The sequence below is a fragment of the Tyto alba genome, unplaced genomic scaffold (genome assembly GCF_018691265.1).
Source record: "Tyto alba isolate M040663 unplaced genomic scaffold, T.alba_DEE_v4.0 Super-Scaffold_6, whole genome shotgun sequence".
NCBI lineage: Eukaryota > Metazoa > Chordata > Aves > Strigiformes > Tytonidae > Tyto > Tyto alba.
Window position 1 is genome coordinate 23,622,458 of NW_024881327.1, and position 19,828 is coordinate 23,642,285.

General features: G+C 35.8%; 1 protein-coding gene and 1 long non-coding RNA gene across 2 annotated transcripts in view; one reads left to right on the plus strand and one right to left on the minus strand.

Annotated features, from left to right (window-relative positions):
• Positions 1 to 6,293: 6,293 nt before the first annotated feature.
• TUSC3 (tumor suppressor candidate 3) overlaps positions 6,294 to 19,828 on the minus strand; it is a 132,136-nt gene continuing 118,601 nt past the window's right edge. The window contains exons 8-10 of the mRNA XM_042808046.1: positions 17,353 to 17,427; positions 14,895 to 14,985; positions 6,294 to 6,593 (exon numbers count right to left, since the gene is read on the minus strand). Of these exons, the coding sequence (XP_042663980.1) occupies positions 6,578 to 6,593; positions 14,895 to 14,985; positions 17,353 to 17,427 (182 nt within the window). The 3' untranslated portion in view covers positions 6,294 to 6,577. The remainder of the gene's footprint in view (positions 6,594 to 14,894; positions 14,986 to 17,352; positions 17,428 to 19,828) is intronic.
• Positions 13,027 to 14,623, plus strand: LOC116963214. Its single transcript, XR_004408028.2, has 2 exons — positions 13,027 to 13,141; positions 14,189 to 14,623. It is a non-coding gene; the product is annotated as an uncharacterized LOC116963214 (long non-coding RNA).

The following is a 19,828-nucleotide window of genomic DNA, read 5'->3' on the forward strand; positions in this document are numbered from 1 at the left end:
ATGACCCTATCTGAGACAGAGGTGGGGGAAAGAATTGGTTAAACGCAGCTGAGGAGAGTAACTATAGAAAAGAAAGGCCTAAAGGCTGTTTTGCACAAGGTTACAATTACTCCTAGCTCCAAATACCTTGACTAGGGAGGACCTTCTATTGACACCAGATGGCTGGCCAAATCCAACCTCAGTATTGAGGTGATTTTATTACTTGTCATCAGATGTGCTGGTGGCAGATAGCCCTCCCGAGGGCAAAATCTGGCTATAAGCTTCCTCTGATACTAACAGAAACATTCACTAGCTTTGACCAACAAAAATATTTTCAGCTAAAAAGCGGTTCTGTTTGCCTCCATTCTGCAAAATGACTTATTTGCTAGTGAAAATAGATACTATTACAAAACTTAAGTAAAACTGAGCAGGACTCTAACAGCTCTTCTTTAAACATAATGTAAAGCTTCCCGTTCTCTGTCCTTAAACCCAGAGAATGAAACTCCTGCACCAAGTGCTAGCGGAGGGGTAAGAAATACTTATGGAAGTGTGTGCACTACAGCCTGGATAAACTCATGTTTTTCACTGTTTTGCCTGAAGCGCTCCTCAGTAATGACTTACCTGGAGGCTTTTTTTCTCTCTAGAGTAAGACTCCTAAAGCAAAAATATAACTAATAGAAGATAAAACAAAGCTTTCCAACTTGGGAACTTCTGAGGCTTCTTCATTACTGTTTATACTTGTGAATAATTTTTAAAATTCAAGGCAGAAAGGCTAAATACAAACTAGAGAAGTATCCCCTATTTGATTTAAGTAGTTTTAGAGGGACCAACACACAGCCTGGTGTTCTGGAAGTTACTAATCTCCAGTAAATTGTACTGACCTGTGTTAATGCACAATACAAACTCCCCTTGAAAATACAGAAAGATGCTTCTTTCAGCGCCATACACTTATTGTGATGCACAGAGAAAGAAATTTGTTTGCTTATTCATGTTAGCTGTATCTTACATAACAGTATAGCTAATTGGGGTGAGTGGAGTACATACAATTTAATTTTTAGCATAGGTGACATCCAATTTAAAAACCATTCTGTGAAGGTTTGTTCCTCTGCAAATAGCGGAGTTGTTATATGACAACATCAGACAAAGCAAAAGGCTTGAGTTGTTTGACCTAAGCTTCCTTTATGGATGGTGTTGGGTTCGGTTTGCTGCATGGCAGACAACGAGCTCTGAACTCGTGTAGCTCTTAGTGTAGCCCGTATCCATACTTCAGAGGAGAACATACAGTGCTCCAGTTGATACATGGACTGTGCATAGCTGAATGTCTACTTCTGGATTTGAGAGGTTCTAACGAGAAGTTGTTAGCACTCCAAAATGTTTTCATTAAGAACTAATGAGGCATTATTGTGTATGTGTGCATGTGTCTGGGATAGATAGATATGGGGGTGAAATTCTTCTAGGATAGAAAGTACAGGGGGGTAAAAAACCCCAAAGCCTCAACAGGTGCATAAAATCTTCAAATTATCATATTAGAGCATGCAAACCCACATCTATATTACATTTTCATCACAGAAAACAAAACAAAACAAAAAACAAACAAAACCAAACCAAACAAACAACTACAGGCTCTTTTTTTCCTGAATATAGTTATTCAGTAGTACCAGGTATAATGAGTGAACTCATACTCTGTTGTTGATATATTACAAAGAACTGGATTACAAAGAACTGGAAGAACAACTACCAGAGTTTCTAACATGGTCTAAAGACATCGAAGATCTTTTAAGTATGAGGTCCTGAGTTTGTGTATGACTCTGCCTGATCAGACACTTACATCCATGTGGAGGTCTACTCTAGATTCTTAGCAGGACACTGAGCCTTGTTAATGTCACTTACAGGACTGTGAAGAGAGTTTTATTTGGCTGTTCTGAAAAGTATCTGGAGTTGAATTTGATGGGAAAGAGAATGGTGATTATTTTTTTTTTTATTTTTTTGTTCTTACACTTTCTTTGCAACTTCAGTTGCAAGGCTTTGCTGTTACAAAGCTTTATACTTTGATCGTCAAGTAAGGATTTTTTTTTTTTCCAAGTTTGTAGGTGTCTACTGTTGCAAACATGAACTACTGGAAAATGCTATCAAGATTTTTAGTACCACACTCTTGCTCATTTAGAATCTGGGTACGTTTAAGAGATACTGCTTGTTTATCTCCACCTTCAGATTTATACATCATTTAATTTTCATCTAAATGGTCTTTTAATCACAACACATATGCTATTCCAATTACATCAACATATAGTTAAGGTAACTATCAAAGTGCAACAAACCAAATGTGGAATGAAGTTTCACCGAACAACAGTTGGATCTGTGTAAAAACTTTAAGGCCTGTGATACAGGAAAAGGATACAAGGAAGAAGCTCCTGGTACATGAGGATGGAAGAAAATGTAGCTAATGCCCTTGAAAATGCTTGCTAAGGTATACAGAAAAATATCTAAACCTAGGTGTGGGGAGGAAGTGTATGTGCCAGGTAGCATGCAGCAGAGTAAGCACAAGGAATGGAGGACTCTTGCCTGCTGCATGTGAACTTGCAACTCTTATTGCCTGTGCTACAGCTGTGTTCCTCACTGCTTCAGTTTGTTCTTTAAATCAGACTCAAACCTGTCCCTATACTACTCTGAATGCTATAGTTAGGGGGATAAATTCATAGCACTGGAAGTGATCACCTATGAAATATGACAGGAACTGAGTTACCAGCTCCTCATGAATGTAAAAGGAAAGACACCGAATAGCATTTGCTTCATAAAATGTTGTGTGATAGCATCAAAAGAGGATCCCAAGATTTCTGATGCATCAGATGTGATGAAAATGTCTTGAAGTTGTTAATGACACATTTCTGTATCTATTTTAAAATACAGTTATATATGTTCTTGTTGCTCAGCACTTGAGATCTAAATACATCACTCTGTGTATCTTTGTTCCGCTCAATTTTGTACTTTTTTTAAAAAAGATTTTTTTCCTTCAGGGTTTGCCTGATCCACATGCCTTGGGATTTGGGATCTTTTGAAATGCTTCTTATCCTCCTGAGCTCTGCCACTACCTGTGTCTGTGGCCTCTTTGATTGCTGGTGCCTTCCCGGCCTGCTTATTTGTGCTGTCAAGAGAACAAGTTGCAGCAGATCAGGCAGGTCATCTTACTGTCACCTCCTTCCTCCTTCATATCTCTTAATGAGCTTACAAAATGCCTTAGGAGGTCAGACCAAAAGCTCATCTAGCTCACTGTTCTCACTGATTGGAGGTACGACTTAAAGATTTCCTTCATACTCTCTCCAGAATTATTGTATTAAGGATGGTAAACAGTGCACACTTGCCTCTTTTTTAGAGTTTCTCATGGAAGTGTAACCATGAATTTTCTGACCATATTCTGAACCTGCTGGTATTATTTAGCTCCACAGTCTCCTGTGGCAGAGAATTTGAAAAAGTAGTAAGGATGTACTTCCTTTTACTTTATTTTAAATCAGCTGCGCATTGGTTCTAGTATTGTAGGACTTGGTGGTTTTGCATTCAGTTTATCTAATGCGTTTGTAAACTTGTAAGCCACAATCATAGTCACTCCTCAGTTTTTTTAATTTTCTTAGTGTCCCTTTATAAGGAGGGACTTTATCTCCCCAATCAATTCTGTGTTTTTTCTGTACCCTGAGCTGCCCTGTGTCTTTGAGATATGTAGATCAGAATTACGTACACCAGTCACTCTACAAGAGTGCACAGAGATTTTTGTGTTGTCCTCTGTCTTGTTACCTATATGCTTACCGATGGCACCAAACATCTTTTCTTTGGCTTCCAGTCAACACAGACAATTTTAAAATCTGTTCAGTTATAACTCTCTTGTCTCTTTCTTAAGTTTTAGCCAAATAAGGCACGATTTATTTTTCTCTAGATGCATTGGTGCTCACCTGCCAACTATTTACCCATTCACTGAGTTTTGTGAAGTTCTTGTGGACTTTTCTCTTCATCAGCACAGTACCATATGAGCTTTTATATAATGCAGACTGTACTGAATATGCCCTTCCAGAGGTCAGTGATGAAGATGCATTCAAATGGTCCCACTGCTGACTTTTCTGTCATGACAAGTGGCCATTAAGCTCTATCCTTGGCTTGGTATCTTTTAACTCTTTTTCAAGTCATGAAAAGGATATTTCCTCCACTTCCAGAATAGATTAATAAAGCTGTACCAAAGGAATTTTATCCATGTACTTCTCCGACACTATTTTAGCCCTCACCTACCTTTGTGAGCTTAAATTCTTCTTTATTACAAGTCCTACACCTTTCTCAGCTGACTATGTTTACCCTTGCTCTCAGTAAACTTACTCTTTATTTCAGACTTGACCATACAATCAGGACTGGAAATAGTTCATTGGTTTGTAGCTCAGTCTTCTCTCTAGACTCTCCTTTTTATAGATGACAGCTGTGTTGGCAATCTGTCAGTGCTCTGATACAGAGGCAATCTGTAATGATAGGTGAAGGCACCTTGCTCAGCAGTTCTGCAACCTCACATCTGATTTCCTTCAGAGCTCTTTGATAAATGCCATTTGATCTTGAGATTTTACCAGCATCTACCTTATCTAATTAAAGCAATTACACAGAAGGTGCTAGACCACGTTGATCTATATCTTCTGGCCTAGCTGCAACAGAGAATTTGGATTCTCTGTGACAGTCTTTTAACTGGGTGTCTCTTTTTAAACCTTTGTCATCGGCTCTCTTACTAGCTCCCTACCTGGTCCCTTGATTTTGGTGTATTTAAAAAATTCTGTGCTACCATGCTATCACCTTGAGCATCATCTTCAGATTATTTTTTTAGACCTGTTATATTTTCAACTGATCTGTGATGTGCTGTGAATCTTCCTGTTCCTCTTGCCAGCAATCAAAACACAGAACTCTGACTAACTTTCCTATTGATCATATAGGTATTTTTTCTTTCTTTTTTTGAGTTGCAGCATGTTTTACCTGGGCTTCTAATGCAGTATTTAACAGCCCCCGGGCTGGTTGTAGGTGTCTTGCTATTTGGACTGTTCCTTTTTTTTGTCATTTGTTGTTTTTTTTTTGTTTGTTTGTTTTTTTTTTTTTTTTGTTTGTTTGTTTTTTGTTTGTTTGTTTGTTTTATTGACTGACTTTATCTCTACATTGTTCCAACTTATTAGTTCAGATTTCACTTTGACTGTCCTCCTGAAACAGTATTAACACTACTGAACTGTGGTTGCTGTTACAGAGTACCTCTCCCATGAATTCCTCCTATGTTAGTACCCATGCACTATTCAAGCTGCTACTTTTGATTTGGTTATTATTTCAGATCTATTAGTTGTTCCAGGAGGCAGGCATGTATCACTGGAATACTTTATACCTCATCACAAAATACTTAATCTCATTAGGATGTGGTCTTGTGATGTCTCACTATTACTACCTGGCTGAAACTTGCAGTTTCTTTAAGTCTCACTTCCTGATTGCTATCGTCATCTTAATCAGGGCCCACCAGCACAGTTCTAGTTCCTTCTTAGAATTAGATTTATTTTTTTTTTTAATTAGGTCCGCACAGACTTTCAACCATGGAGACCTACTGCAGTGCTTTTTTTTCCTGTAAGATGTCCATGCTGTTGCAGTCTCTGTAATCTTTCACATATGGTGCTATTTTGTCACCCACATATACTGCTGTGCCATTCTCAAGTCAGTAGCCTGGCAACAGTCTCCTGATTATTTTTCCTTTTTCCCACAAGGTCTCTGAATGTCTGTTACACCAAGGGCTGTTGTTTGATACCACAGATCCTAATTTCTCTATCCATTTCTCAAGCTTCTAGCACTGGTGTAAAGCTCTTGCAGATTCTGCCCTAGGTTCACCATATGGGCCAATGCCAGTCAGCAGGCATCGTGGGCAGTCTGATTTGCATTCCTTCCCTACACAATGTGATCCCGGATTCTTGGCTAACAGCTGATGCACCTCTGAAAAAGCTGGATCCCCCTTCTTAGTCTCTATCAATTTGTGAACCAGGTGTTTTGAGTTTGTCAGGTTTTTCCCCAGCTTCTAGTTTAAATGCTGCTCTACAGCCTTGCAGCTGTGTATGTATATATATGTACATATACTGTTTCAAAGCAAAGTGCTGGCAAAGTTCATGTAGTCATTAAATTACAGTTTCCACCATAGTATTTGTCTTAACAGTACTTGAGGAACCAATGATATTGGTTCTCAAAACCTTATAACAAACTTCACGTGAAAAATCTTGGCAATACCCTTTGGATTCATGTAGTAAAGTTAATGAGGAAGCTTTAAACAGAAGCCCATTATAGTGACATTTATTTAAATTCTTGAGCATAACTTTTTAGTACTTTGAAATTCATAACTTTTTAGTATTTCCCAGTGAGGTGTTTACTGTATGTTTCTATAAATTATGCATTCATTGCATAAAACTGAATTCATTTCTATACCAACATACTATATAAATTATCACAAGAACAGATAGACCAACAAAAGATTCTTGAATACATGTAACATTGGCGAGTAGATAATATCAGTAACAGCTTATCTTCAGGGTAAGCAGCTCTAAATGAATCCCTCTTGAATTCATTTAATTAAGAAGCTGAAAAGAAAGAAAATATGATTAAATCCTGAAAAATGCATATAAAACATATCATCAAAATTATTTAAATAAACAAAGACTTCAAAACATTAATTTGAAAAACCATTTGACATTTGTATAATAATCTCTTAAGTTTTTATATCCCATTCAGTAATTACTAAACAAGCATTAAAGTCATCAAATAAAACCTGAGTGACTGAAACTTAAATTTGCCTATTTAAAAAAATTAGAAAGCAAAATGCATTTCTAACATCTGTTCTCTTTAATCAAGTTGTGCATCTGCTCTTACTACTTAAAGTGAGAACTACTTCTCCCAGGATGTTTCAGATTTATTTAAAACATTCTTCTTTTACTGCTGAAGTGGCCCCAGAGTGGGGAGAGGATAGAAGACTTGGCAAGGCTCTGTAAGGTTGCAGATTCTTAAATTCTAATATTTGAATAAATGAAGAAGTTTCAGATTACATTGCTGTTTCTTTACCCTGGGCCAAAACTTTGTATTTTTAAAAAAGCATATATATATATAGTGTCATACCTTTCTAAAGTACTTTACCAATTGTCATAAATTGGGAAATGGGAACACAGAGAGAAAGACTTGTGCATGACTATAGACTGAGTTAACTGTAAAAACACCAAGGCAATGACCCACTGAACAGAGGGGTTTCTTCACTGCCTCAAGCTTTGAACGGAAGATCTTTCATCTGCTTATCAATAGACTGTGTGCTCTAGCACACACATGTTGTAGTAATTTCATCAGTTTTCCATTCATGGCATAATTAATTAATCATTACAAAATATAAATATGTGCCATAAGCCTAAAAGACTGTATTGGTACGAAGATGTTCCCTGCTGCAAAAAGCTGACAAGCTCATTAGGCAAGACATACAAACCAAGGCAAAACAGATGGCAGTTGGCTGGGTGCTGGAGGGTGAAGTGATTATTGAAAGGGAAAAGCTAGCAAGAACAACTCCATGAAGAGGTGACTTGTAGGATGCTGAGTGGAGAAGAAAATGCTGAGCACATGAGACTAAAAAAGGTAACCCAAGTCTAGGACAGACGTGTAAGGCCATGTATAGAAAAGGAACTGAGAGGAATACTGGTAGTGAAAAAGTTTGGGAGGAGGAGTGGGAGGGGCTGAAGATTACAACAATCAGGCAGGTAGCATTGATAGGTTCAGGAAGGGTAAAATATTGAATGTGGTAATTGCCAGGAAATATAAATATGGCAGTGTCATTTTGGATAAATATGCTAGTACCATAGCGACTGTTTCTGTCTTCAGCAGCTAAGAGACTTGATCTAACATATGGATAAGGTAAACATTGAAAAGTTATATGGAAGTTATAAAACAAGCTTAAGAAGCTAGATATACAAAGAAGGAAAAAGCCTAAGCCACAAAACCACAAAAAGCCAAAACACCATAAAAAATCATAAACTAGAGAGTGGCCAAAAAGAAGGGGGATGTGTGTGGGGGTCTTTGTGTGTGGGGTGGGCAGGGTTTATAAAAAATCTAGAGTAGCAAACTGGATGTCTGTTGGGGTAGATCTGCAAAAAAGAAAAAAGAAACCATGTCCCCTTACGCAAAGCAGGAAAGGCTGGCCAAACTGTGTCCTTCCAGACGTTAACTAGTTGGAAATGAGTAGAATAGGTAGGAGTAAATGGTAAACTGTAAGATTTACAGGAAAGTCATAAAAGCAAAAAGAGGCATTCTTAATGGTGGTAATCACAGAGGGAAGGTACTACTCATAGAAGAACATGCAAACTGTTTGCCACAGGAAGAAGCACACCCTTAAGAGATCTGCTATGGGGCCAGACACCTGGAAATCAGATCTTCCATTCTTTAAAGGACTAGAGACCAGCACGGAACGTGGGCACTGCACACAGAGAGGAATGTGGAGGTCTGTGGATATTAATGAGTTCAGTGTGCTGCTGGATGGTTTATTAAATGAAGAGAGGAGACTGAGCTGTTTTGCTTTCCACTTCAATGGGCAGCTTCTTTGCTGAAGACCACGGTGCCTAGCTGCATTAAGAGAAGTAGCATAGAAAATGCTAAATGCAAGATGCTTTGTTTTGACAACTGTGTATTGCTGTTTTCCTGTCTTTTAAAATAATCTCTATTTCTGACGTTTTGAAGAAAGTAGCCTATTTTGCTTAGCACTATAGTCCTGAATGTGGATCTTTATCAGAAGCAGATTTACCAGTTCATAAACTTTAGGTGAATCAATTTAATTATGCATAAAATCAACATGAAACATCTGAACAGTTGTCAGTAGTGCTCATGTTTATTAATTAATTTAATTTTATATGTCTGCAAATACTATTTATTCTACTAATATTTTACCAGTATATTTCCAAAAAATAACTATTCCATTTTATTCAATTGCATTTAATTTCAATTGCTCATTAGTATACAGGATTTCTTTACTGAAACTAATTTAATTTCAATAAGGGTAGACATTTCTTATATGGTGTATATAGTGAATGTGAGGAATTTTCAAGCCCTGGGACATCTTGCAATTTGTCTGTTCTTGTTGCATTGACTACTTTTCTCTAAGTAATGAATGAGTACTTCATGTCTGACTTAACATTTATGGTCTTTTGATGAAAATAAGGCATCTTTTATTTATCATGCTTTCTTGCAGCTTAGTTCGTTTTCTCTGCTAGTCAATACAGAATATGTATTTTCCATTCCACCAATAAACAGTTCAGAATACTGATTATTTTTCATGGTTTAACTAAAAACTCTTCACATGACTCTCTTTAATAATACTCAAATACAATAGCTATAAAGGATAATCTGATAATAAAACACTCAACTGCAGGTACCAAAAAAATCTTTAAAAAGCTACTTAATGCAAGCTAGTTAATGAAAACTTACATGAAAACTCTGAATTTGTAGGTGTTCATATAATTTAAATTCAGATTAAAACAACAGCAAATGATAAAATGTGGACTTGAAAGGACAACTGGAAGTGTCAACAGTAATGAAACTGTGCTAAAAGTTTTATTCAGAAAACCAAGCAGAAACGACAACACAGGGCAATTAATAAGTTTCAGCCAAAGTTAAAAAAAATAGTAATTGAAAAACCTTTTTTAACATCAATAAAGAGTGGCTAGGACTTTTGTCTGTCTTCTTGAACATTTCCAGTTATATGATACTATGATAGTGTACTGATGTCTTCTGTTTTGTTCTTACCATGCCCTCTCACTCTTTTTTAACATTCTGTGTGCTTTTTGGACTGAAACTGCCTAAAGTGAGGTGTCCGGAGAGCCCTCCAAGCTCTTTCCTGACTAGCAAAGCTAACTTAGATTTCATGCTTTTCCCTTACAGTTAAGAATAGTTTCTGTCATTCGCATGTGTGTTAGTTGACAGATAAAATTTTCTGTTAATATAATGAAATTTTATTGCTCAATCATCAGGGATCTGATACTTAAAATATCACTTTCTCACTTTAAACATCGGGTGAGAAGGCTTCCAAAAAAGTTTCTCTTGAATATATCAACATTCTTATTATTATAAAAGGAAAAGTTCAATAATATTAAATAAAATTATTGCATTATCTTTCAACAGTTAATGACAGCAATTAAAATGAAAGTTTTAGCAAAATGAAAAATTTCATCTAGCTCCCATAAAAAAGGTGAATTAGTACAGGCAGGAAAAAGCTCTGCCATGGTAAAAATGGCTCTAGCAGAGATATTAGTTACATGCTAGCTCATCCATCACAATCGTGCTCACTCAGTAAGTAACCTTCATGATAACCTCCATTTTGCGTCACCTCTCCCATTACAACAGCATATTAATTAAACCATTTTCTTCCCCAACCCTAGCCTTCAAGAGGAAAATTCTTTGGAAGGAAAAATAAAAAACTTAATTGGAAAATGTCTAGTGGATGAAAGAAACGTAAACAAAATGTTACTGTCCCTTTCTACATACGTGCCCTCTAAAGAGCACACCTACAGACCTGTGATCTTATCTGGCACACTTCTGGACACTTTTACTGTTTGTCACAGAAATGAACTATGACAATGGCATTACAAGGGTCAAAGAAACAACAGCATTCCCAGTACCCTTATTTATGCACATTAGAAAAGCAAGTAACAGTCTTTCTCCAGTTTTTGACTCCTGCTTTACGTTTCTCAACCTCTGTTTTGATTTATCTTCACTACACGGAGGTCACTGGAGAGAAAGAGGATGCACAGCAGGTTGTGTTACTGTTCCACTTTATTGATGCATGATGCTTCATAGAGGACTTATTTGTTTGTTCAGTGCCAGAGAACAGAAACAATTTAGTATATTTGACTTTTTTTTTTTTTTTTAAAGTAGGACAGTGAAGTTGATGTTTGAGTTCGTGCATATAGCGTTAAAACAATTTCAGTTTTTAACCGTTGCTTTAGGCATGCCAACAAAAACAGTCTTTCTTTTTTTCTGCCAGATCATTAGTATGCATCGTTAGTACTGTTAAAGGCAAAGCTTTACTAGCCTGAGGACAAATTATCACATAAAGACTGATCATTTCAAGGTGAAATCTACAACCAGTGAAAGTAAAAAGACAGACGTATTTCACATCTTAAGATATATCTACACTGGGATCAATTGATAGGACATGGAACTCCTTGGAAGATCCTAAGGAACAGACAAAAAGATTAATATATATATGCATATATAACTGAAGTTAAAATGCAGGATATTAAATTAAAAGGGGAAAAAGAAAATAACTGAGTTTTTATACTTGGTCCTCTTTAGTGTTTTGCACATTCACTTCATTAAAAATTGAGAAGAACTATGCACATAAACCAAAGAGGCTTCTCTTAAGAAACACTATGGCAGTGTCATGAAAATGATATGGTTAAGATCACTGAAGTGTCAAAGAATCAATAGTATGTTTACTTAAAATAACACAATAGAAAATAAGGTCAGAGCTACTCAAGAGACCAAAAGAAACCTGAAACATTTAACACTGGAAAGGACCAGATAAGTAAATTACACATTTGGGAAACTAGCAAATGAAATTTGATAATAACAAAGCAAAAGAATCAGTTCTAGTGGCAGTTTCCAGTGATTCTGCATTGAGTGAGGATTTCAGATTGAATGATTAATTTATTCCCATGAAAACATAAAGAATCTAGGACAGTTCAAGTAAGCCTGCGTAAGATCTTGCTAATTCTGCAGGAGCAGTAACATTATAAAAAAACCAACCAAAACTGTGTAGCACTTTGCTAGTTATTAAATGTTTCTCATCTACTTATGCATTCACAGGGCTCATTCTTTTATGAATTTACTTGATGGGCGTTACTGATTAGTAAGTTGTGATAGTGAATCTACTTAGCTCCTTAAGACAGAATTTGGTTTATGGATCTAATAATTCCTTCATAGTAAGGACATGATGCAGCATGATCTCATTTTAACAGTGACGAATCATTCTTTTCAGTACTATCCTGTATTTATTTTATTTATTTCTTCACCAGCTTTAACATACTAATAGGTGAACTTCTTTTCCACATGGATTACATATCAAACTAAATTTCTTGAAATGAAACTTTTAGTAGAGTTCAGAAGGTCTCTTTCCCTCTTCCCTCCACCTCCAATTCTTGACATCCATTATTCTTAGCTTAGATACTAACAGAGGTGTACAAAATCTACACAGGGCTCCAACTTCTGCTAGACATTCCAAAGAAAAGATGTCTGATATTTCACTAAATACAGGTTCAATTATGGGGGGGGAGGGTGTGTGTGTGTGTGGAAATAAATCCATCCCATCCAAAATTTACAGCAAACAGATTAGCAAGAAAAGAGGGAAACCCCCAACATTATTTAAATTAAGATTCTTAAAGCTTACAATACATGATATTATAAGGTATGTAGTGGACCTAACCAATTAGGTCTGCAGTAACATCAATGATATTGTGTAGGCATGACAACTCACAGAGCATACTAATATTCACAAGGTACTGTTCAACTTCAGACATCCTAGGTATCATACAGCAGTCAAAAAACCCTAGTGCAAACATTCATAAAAGGTCTGGAAACTGGCACAGTCATATAAGCATGTTGTTAACAGGTGGTAAGAACATTCCTGAGATGAAAGAACTACAAATGAACTAGTACAACTGTCAGGTTTTGTTTAGTAGCTGTTAAATTGTATGGCAAGGAACACAACAACAACTGCTTTTTCCTTTTTTAGCAAACTTGTTATGAGAAGATGCAAGTGAGCTCAGACCATGGCTGACATTCTTTGGCAGTGCTTCTCAAGTGAGCTTACAAGCTGCAGATCAAACTCATGATTCCTTATTCTTTTAAGTTTAGGGCTTAAGTACTTAATGGGAAGTACTTAAGTACTTAAGTTAACCTCCCACTCAGCAAAACTGGATCATGTCTTTCAGGCTAGTCAGTCAAGCTAGAGGATGCTGAGGGGCTGTACACACCTTCCCAGATGGCAAACTACTAACTCCATGCTGATGAAATTTTGCAATATGATACTACTGGGCTCTTCACAGACCTCTTTACTTAGCAGAGATGAATAAAAAGCAGGAGCACACCTCTGCATATTGCAAAGGTAAGAGCTTTCTTGTCTTGAGTATGATGTTATTAAATGCTAAAACTAATCTGAGGTGATCTAAACTAAATGTCTATTAATCTGCATAAAGAGACCAAGCTCAGTAAACAAGAAAATAGTTCTAAAATCTCACAACAAAACCTAACAGAAAAATTTTATGTATTAGCTCGAATGTTAGACCTAATTTGGCTTTGTAAGGCTGAATCCTTACTAGTGGAACATAACACAGAATAAAAAGCTGGCTGCTGCACTGATCACAAGACCCAGTCATAGAAATTAACACTAAGAAGTATCTGAGAATAAGTGCAGAAGTATTCCTTGTATGATTTTTTAACAGTGGCTGTAAAAACAATAGAACTGTTAACTTTAATAGCTACAGTTCTCCTGTTCTCTACTTACTTAAAAATAGAACTTTGTGAATCTGTTGTACTAATGTTTCCCTTACGTATGTATTAGTTGACATTTCATCATCCCAGATCTTTCAATAAAATGTTACTATATCTACACTGCAACACGTCATCCACTTACTCTTTCATATATGGTAATAGTAATGTTGTCTAATATTCTGTGAGGGATTAGTCTAGTAGTTTATAGAAAATAATTTCACTGGCAATAAGGAAAACCTAATTTTTTTTAAATGCACTGTGGCCAACTAGAGGGCAGAAAACAGCACTTGGGTATTATCCCTATTGTAAAGCCTAACATAACACGTTAAGACTATGTTAACTGTATACATATAGAGATAGATATAGATCTCTACAGGAAAAATATTTAAAAAGGAGCAAAGACTGAAGCAGTGGGAAGAACAGCATAGTTTCAAATAGGATCAAAAGTCAATGGAACAAAACTGCTAATCCTGGAGAACAGAACAACAGGAAAATGACTCTTCCTCAATAAAAATATTTCGCCAATCTACAAAACAAAGCTTTGAAAGAGAAAAATCAACAGGTCTCTGTTCTGTTGCACAAACTTGATGACTCAGGAAATGTCACTGTATTGCTTTTATCACTAAAGATTTCCTTAACTGCACCTTTCTTTTTCCTCTAGCTAGCCTTTTTCATGTACATCTGCAAATGGAACCAGGATCATAAGAAAATGCTATGGGCCATCTGTTTCTGACAGGCTACTATAAAAATGCAACAGATCAGCAAGATGATGTGAATCTTAAGTCTAGACTACATCTGTAGGTGACCTCCCAGCAGAAAGCATCCACCTACAAAAGGCAACGACTGTATTTTCTTTACTGTTTTTCTGCTTTTTCTGCTTGTCAGACAAATTACATGTTTAATTGATAGCTGTATATATAATTAAGAAAAACTATAACCCTTTCTTTCCTCTCTCATGTGGCTGACAAAAGAAGACCGTGCTTTTAATGATAATTCATAGCTTAGCACTGTACACTGCTTTGGTGTTTTTGTGCCCTGACTCATGTACATCTTAAAGATACACAAATAAATATCTAATAAAGGTCTATAAACTCAAGCACATGTTTTCTTTTGCAATTTTCACGGGGCACTGTGTATGCAACATGTCTGGGCTCAAACCCATTTAATTGGTTTGCATTAACAGTCATGCTAACAACATTAGCTTTCCAGCCACTTTTGGTTTGCTTGAATTAATTACCATTTTTCCTGCTTCTTCCACCTCCCATAGACTTCAGTGGTAAAAATTAAAGATTGTTTACCCGAAAGCTATTCTTAAACTTCTACAAAGCTACTAAAACCTATAAAATAAGAATTTAATGAGAGATTACCTGTATGGGTAGCCATGGTATTTGGAGCGAAATATCGACAACAGGAAGCTGAAGAAAAAGACCACCAGACCCAGGCCTACCAGACATATTACTGGAAAGAAAATAACTTTGTTTATTAGCACATAAAAGATTTAAAACTGAAATATCTACAAAAAATATTATGTATGTCAATCATTTATGGAGAATTTTGACACAGTTTAATACAAAAATGTTACTGTCTTGACTACTGATGCCCAATATCTTCTGACAGGGTTTCAAATACATATGGAAATAATATTTATGGTTATTAGGAAAAACCAACTTGTCAGTGTGAATGTATTTTCAAGAAAAAAGAGCAGAAATTTTCAACTCCAATGTATGTGGTTGCAAACACCTTACTGCTGATAATGGATTTAATAACCTTGTAAATTATACATATCAAGTAACATAATTTCAGGTATTTGCTTGTTCTTTTTGGAAAACAAATTACATTTAGAATAATATCCCCTGACTAATGGAATCATGTTCTCTCTAGTCAACCGTCTAAGGCTGACGTAACAGCCAAGGCAGTTTAGTAACTACTTCATCTAGTTCTTACTGGCTAAAACATTTCACTGTTGTGAGTTCCAAGGCTGCTAGCCAAATCATTTTTTACTCTTCATAGCGATATAAATCTTTAGGTTTTGAAGATAAATAACAATGATGTAGACCTTCTGACAGCATCCAGATGCAAGCGCTTTGAGCCTTTTCAGGCAAAGAATGAATTAGCAAAGTAAATGCTTAAATTAACAAATAAAATTGGAACACCAGTTGGCACCCTGTGTAATAATAGCGTAAAACCTTTTCCATCATGATAGCTCGCTCAGTTGCATGTAAATGGATAAAAAAAAAAAAGGCAACATGTTACAAACTGATGCATATAATTGAGATGCAGCTCATTTACATTAGGGAATGTTTTGGTTCTAGTGAGCTACTTTGATTTTAAAAGCTTCTCTTCTTATACCATTCCTACTTTAGCCAAGCCTTTGCTACTTAATTGCAATATTCATGCCTCAAAAGTGTGTTGGCTTTGAGTGAAGGATGAGCAACCATGGAGCATGGGAAACTGACAATGACACATTTTTTCATTAAAACTGACCATGTGGAAACTGACACACATCAATTGAAATATAAAATTTCTGCAGTTATTTTGAGAAAACTAGCCATGTACAAATCCTATAAACACACTTCATTATAAAGAAATCAACACTCACAAATATGATTTCAAAGCATGGATGAATAAATTGCAAAGCATGAACAGTGCAAGGCAGGTACACAGAAATCGTTTACATAATGGCCACAAGCAGAAGAGACTCTGAATTTGTGCTGCAGCCCACTGTTATTTTGCTGTGTTCATGTTTACAGACCAAGATCTCAATTGTGATCTAAAATCATATTCCAATTAAACTCATGTCACTGTCTCTTTTGACATCAATATTAAAGCTAGATACTGTAAAAGATATTCAGAATTAAATCATATGTCTACATCTCATTGAATTAGACCCTCAAATCACTATAGATTAGAGATCTCTAGCCAATGTTCAACCAGCAATTGTGAAGAATTACAGAATGCTTTTATAGAAAACAGTTGGCCAGCCCTATCTGCAATACTGTGTATTACAGAGAAGAACCCAAGGAACTGATCTAGAAAGAAAGAGGAAGCAGCATAGGAAGTCTGGTATCTTTCAAAGGTCTTCAATGCCTTATACAAGAAAAAGAGGCAGGAGATATGAAAAAACATATTATAAAAGGTACAAAGGCAGATGGGCATATTTGTTTCAAGCTGTGTCATACACAGTAAAAGTTTGTTTGACATAACAGTTTGGAAGTTTAAATCTGGACAAAATACTTTTGTATTGTGTGTTTATACAATCCATTGCCAAAAAATCTTGCAAATATTCTGAATGACAACAATATTCAGAAAAACATAAAACCTGCACTTCAGGCTAAGAATCTGTAGACATTACAAATTAGGATATGTTCCGTACTACATCTACTGTTGGGCTTTCACCTTCCTCCAGAGAGGATACTGGCAAAGTGTACCAAGTAAAAGAATTTTCACACTCCTTTGGATGTTGTAATCTTAAGCATCTTAAATGCTTAAATTCATTTTGAAAACAATGTTTTGAAACTCTTGTTTTTTGTATTGCTGACTTGCAATATAATTCAAGAGCCAAAAAGCATTTAGGCAGTACTATGTAGTGGAGATACCGTGTCAAGCTGTACCTTGGCTGAGTATACTTAGAACATTTTTTTACAGTTACAACTTCATGTGAACACAGTTTTATCAACAGAATTTTTATACTCTCCTCCACCCCACAAAAGATAAAAACTGGCTTAAGGTAAAGACCTTCTGAAAACTTCATCAGATATATACTTGTAATTTCTCAATGTCTTCTAATTGTCTAACCATTGCCTTAGTTGTACTAAAAAAACTTACTTCTCCTTTTTCCAACATCCCCTTTGGAGGTAGCAGCTTCATTCAGGAGTACCATTCCCATGGTGATAGCAGCATCTGTATTGCCATTGTCAAGGAAAACAGCAGATGTGTGGATACCTCAGAGAGCCACAAAGGTACATCTATGAACTAAAGCTGTCAAGTTCATAAAATGAAAGAAAGCATTTATATATGAAACTGTGTATCACAATTTGTACAGTATCAATACACTCCCCTGTGGCAAAAATGAGTAGTAAGATTTTCCTTTGTGTATTCTAGATAAAAAAGGAAAGAAGGTTCAAAAAGCTTTAAAGGACAAGTCATCAAGTAGGACACAAATTTTGGACAGTTATGTAAATAGCTATTCCCCGATATCTTACAATATGCTGTATATTGGTAGTAAAGGATTTTTAAAAATGAGAACTATAAGAAGCAGAAATCCTTCAGTTATTGTACACAATTCATTGGTTATTTGATGCAAGCTGAAGCAGCTGGACCGCTTTATTTTCCTCCGCTTCTAGGTAAGACATTAGCTCCCTCTTTAGTGTCATATTGCTTAATAGTTTAGAAGAGAAACATCTCAGAGGCAAAGTCCTCAGTTACTTTCAGTGTTTTATTGTCTTCTTATAACTGTTACAAATGTGAACAAGTACATAATGGTGAAATAATTTAACTAATTTAGCAAGATCTTAAACCATTCACTTAATTGTTTATTTGAAACTGTATAAACAAAAAGGAATGGTTACTACTGTGCATAACATCTGTTCTGAAGAGGAGGCATGCCTGAATGCCATACTGAAGCAGGAATGCATCGTGGGAGCTATATCTCACAATTTCAGAAAATATGAACTTCACCAGAGTTAACTGACTCTTGAAAAAGGTTGGATTTTTAAGCATTACATATCCCATGGCTAGGCAGCAGGATGACTACAAACTTTAAGAATGTTGTTTCTATTTATGCACACAGAGAATTCATGAGAGATACTTCAAACTTGCTACATCCATAAACAATATCTGCATCCTGTAACATTATACTTGCACTAATCCTATCAGTGTTCACATTAAAATTTTTCATATTAGAAATATTCAAAATTAAATGAAAATTCTCAAAGACACCTGAAATTTCAGTTATACAATTTCTGTTAAGATGAGCCTGAGCAAAAGGAGTTAGAAACGTCAATGCTAATATCACTACACTTCATCAGAGATTAGCATCCTGATTCAGGTTTGAGACTTCCAAATTTCATATACATAGAATGAGAAAAGTCAAATAAAGAATAACAGGATTTTAAAAAGCAAACACTGATGGTAAAAGGAGGTAGATGTCAATAGGCAATGTCAAGGAAATAGAAGTTTTAACACCACCTCTTCGATATATATATATCTACCTACAGTCCTAAATTATACATTAATTAAAACCACACTAATTAGCCCAAATTATTTTCTCACACATGCACAAGGTATAAGGCATAAGGTCGCTCTTATGAATAAATGGTTATATTCAAATTTTCTAAAAGCTTATTCCTGGTCTTGACAAAACAGGGAAAAAAAAATTTGAAAAGTATTGTAAAAAAAGCCAACCCTGGAATCTATGAGACTATGCAACTGGAAAGGGAAGGTAGAAATTACTTTCTTAAAATTTTGCCTATTAAGATTCAGATTCATGAGCACGAGAGATACTGCTATGCTCTGAATAGGAAAAAGAATTAGAAAGAGTGTAATGAGAATCATTCAGTTCTCTGCTTTCAAAAGTTACAAAAGCATAAAAATTAATTGATTGAGGAAGCTGCAACAAGGGCTGAGAAAAAAAATTCCACATATATTCCTACCCTATTAAGAAAAGCCCCTAATGTAGCATTATCTAATAACTTTAATTTACTAATCCCTCACTTCGATTTACAGTAGTGCTTTTGTTCTTAGTTTGACTGAGTCATGGGAAAAAAACAGCCCCAAAATGTGATGGTAACTCACCAGACCCTCTCAGGGAAGTGCTGCTTTACAAAGTTTCTGGACTACTTTGTAAATGGAATCTATTCATTTGATTATCTCATTCAATATTATATATAATGTGGTCCTTCGCTTTTTCCCTTACCTGAGAAACCAACCAACCAACCAACCAACCAACCACATACTAAGAAGCCAGGTTGGTAGACAAGCATTCTGTAACTTAGTTCTTATTTTCTTACCAGACCATGAGTTTAATTCACTCTTCTTACCATCAGGAATAACAGTTTCACAAAAGTAACTGTTTGCCCTGCAACTGAGAATTTTAGATATGTAATCAGCTGAACTGTGCTGGGTTTTTTCCTCTCTGTTGGAGTCTCACATCATTACCCCTACAGCTTCCCTTACATTGTCACTATTTTTGCTTCAGTTGTTGCTTTCTAACTTTAGTCATCATTGTTGAGCTTTCAGCCTCACTAGTTGCCTTCTAGTTTCAGTGATATCAGCTTTATAACTTTACACTCTAACACTGTGC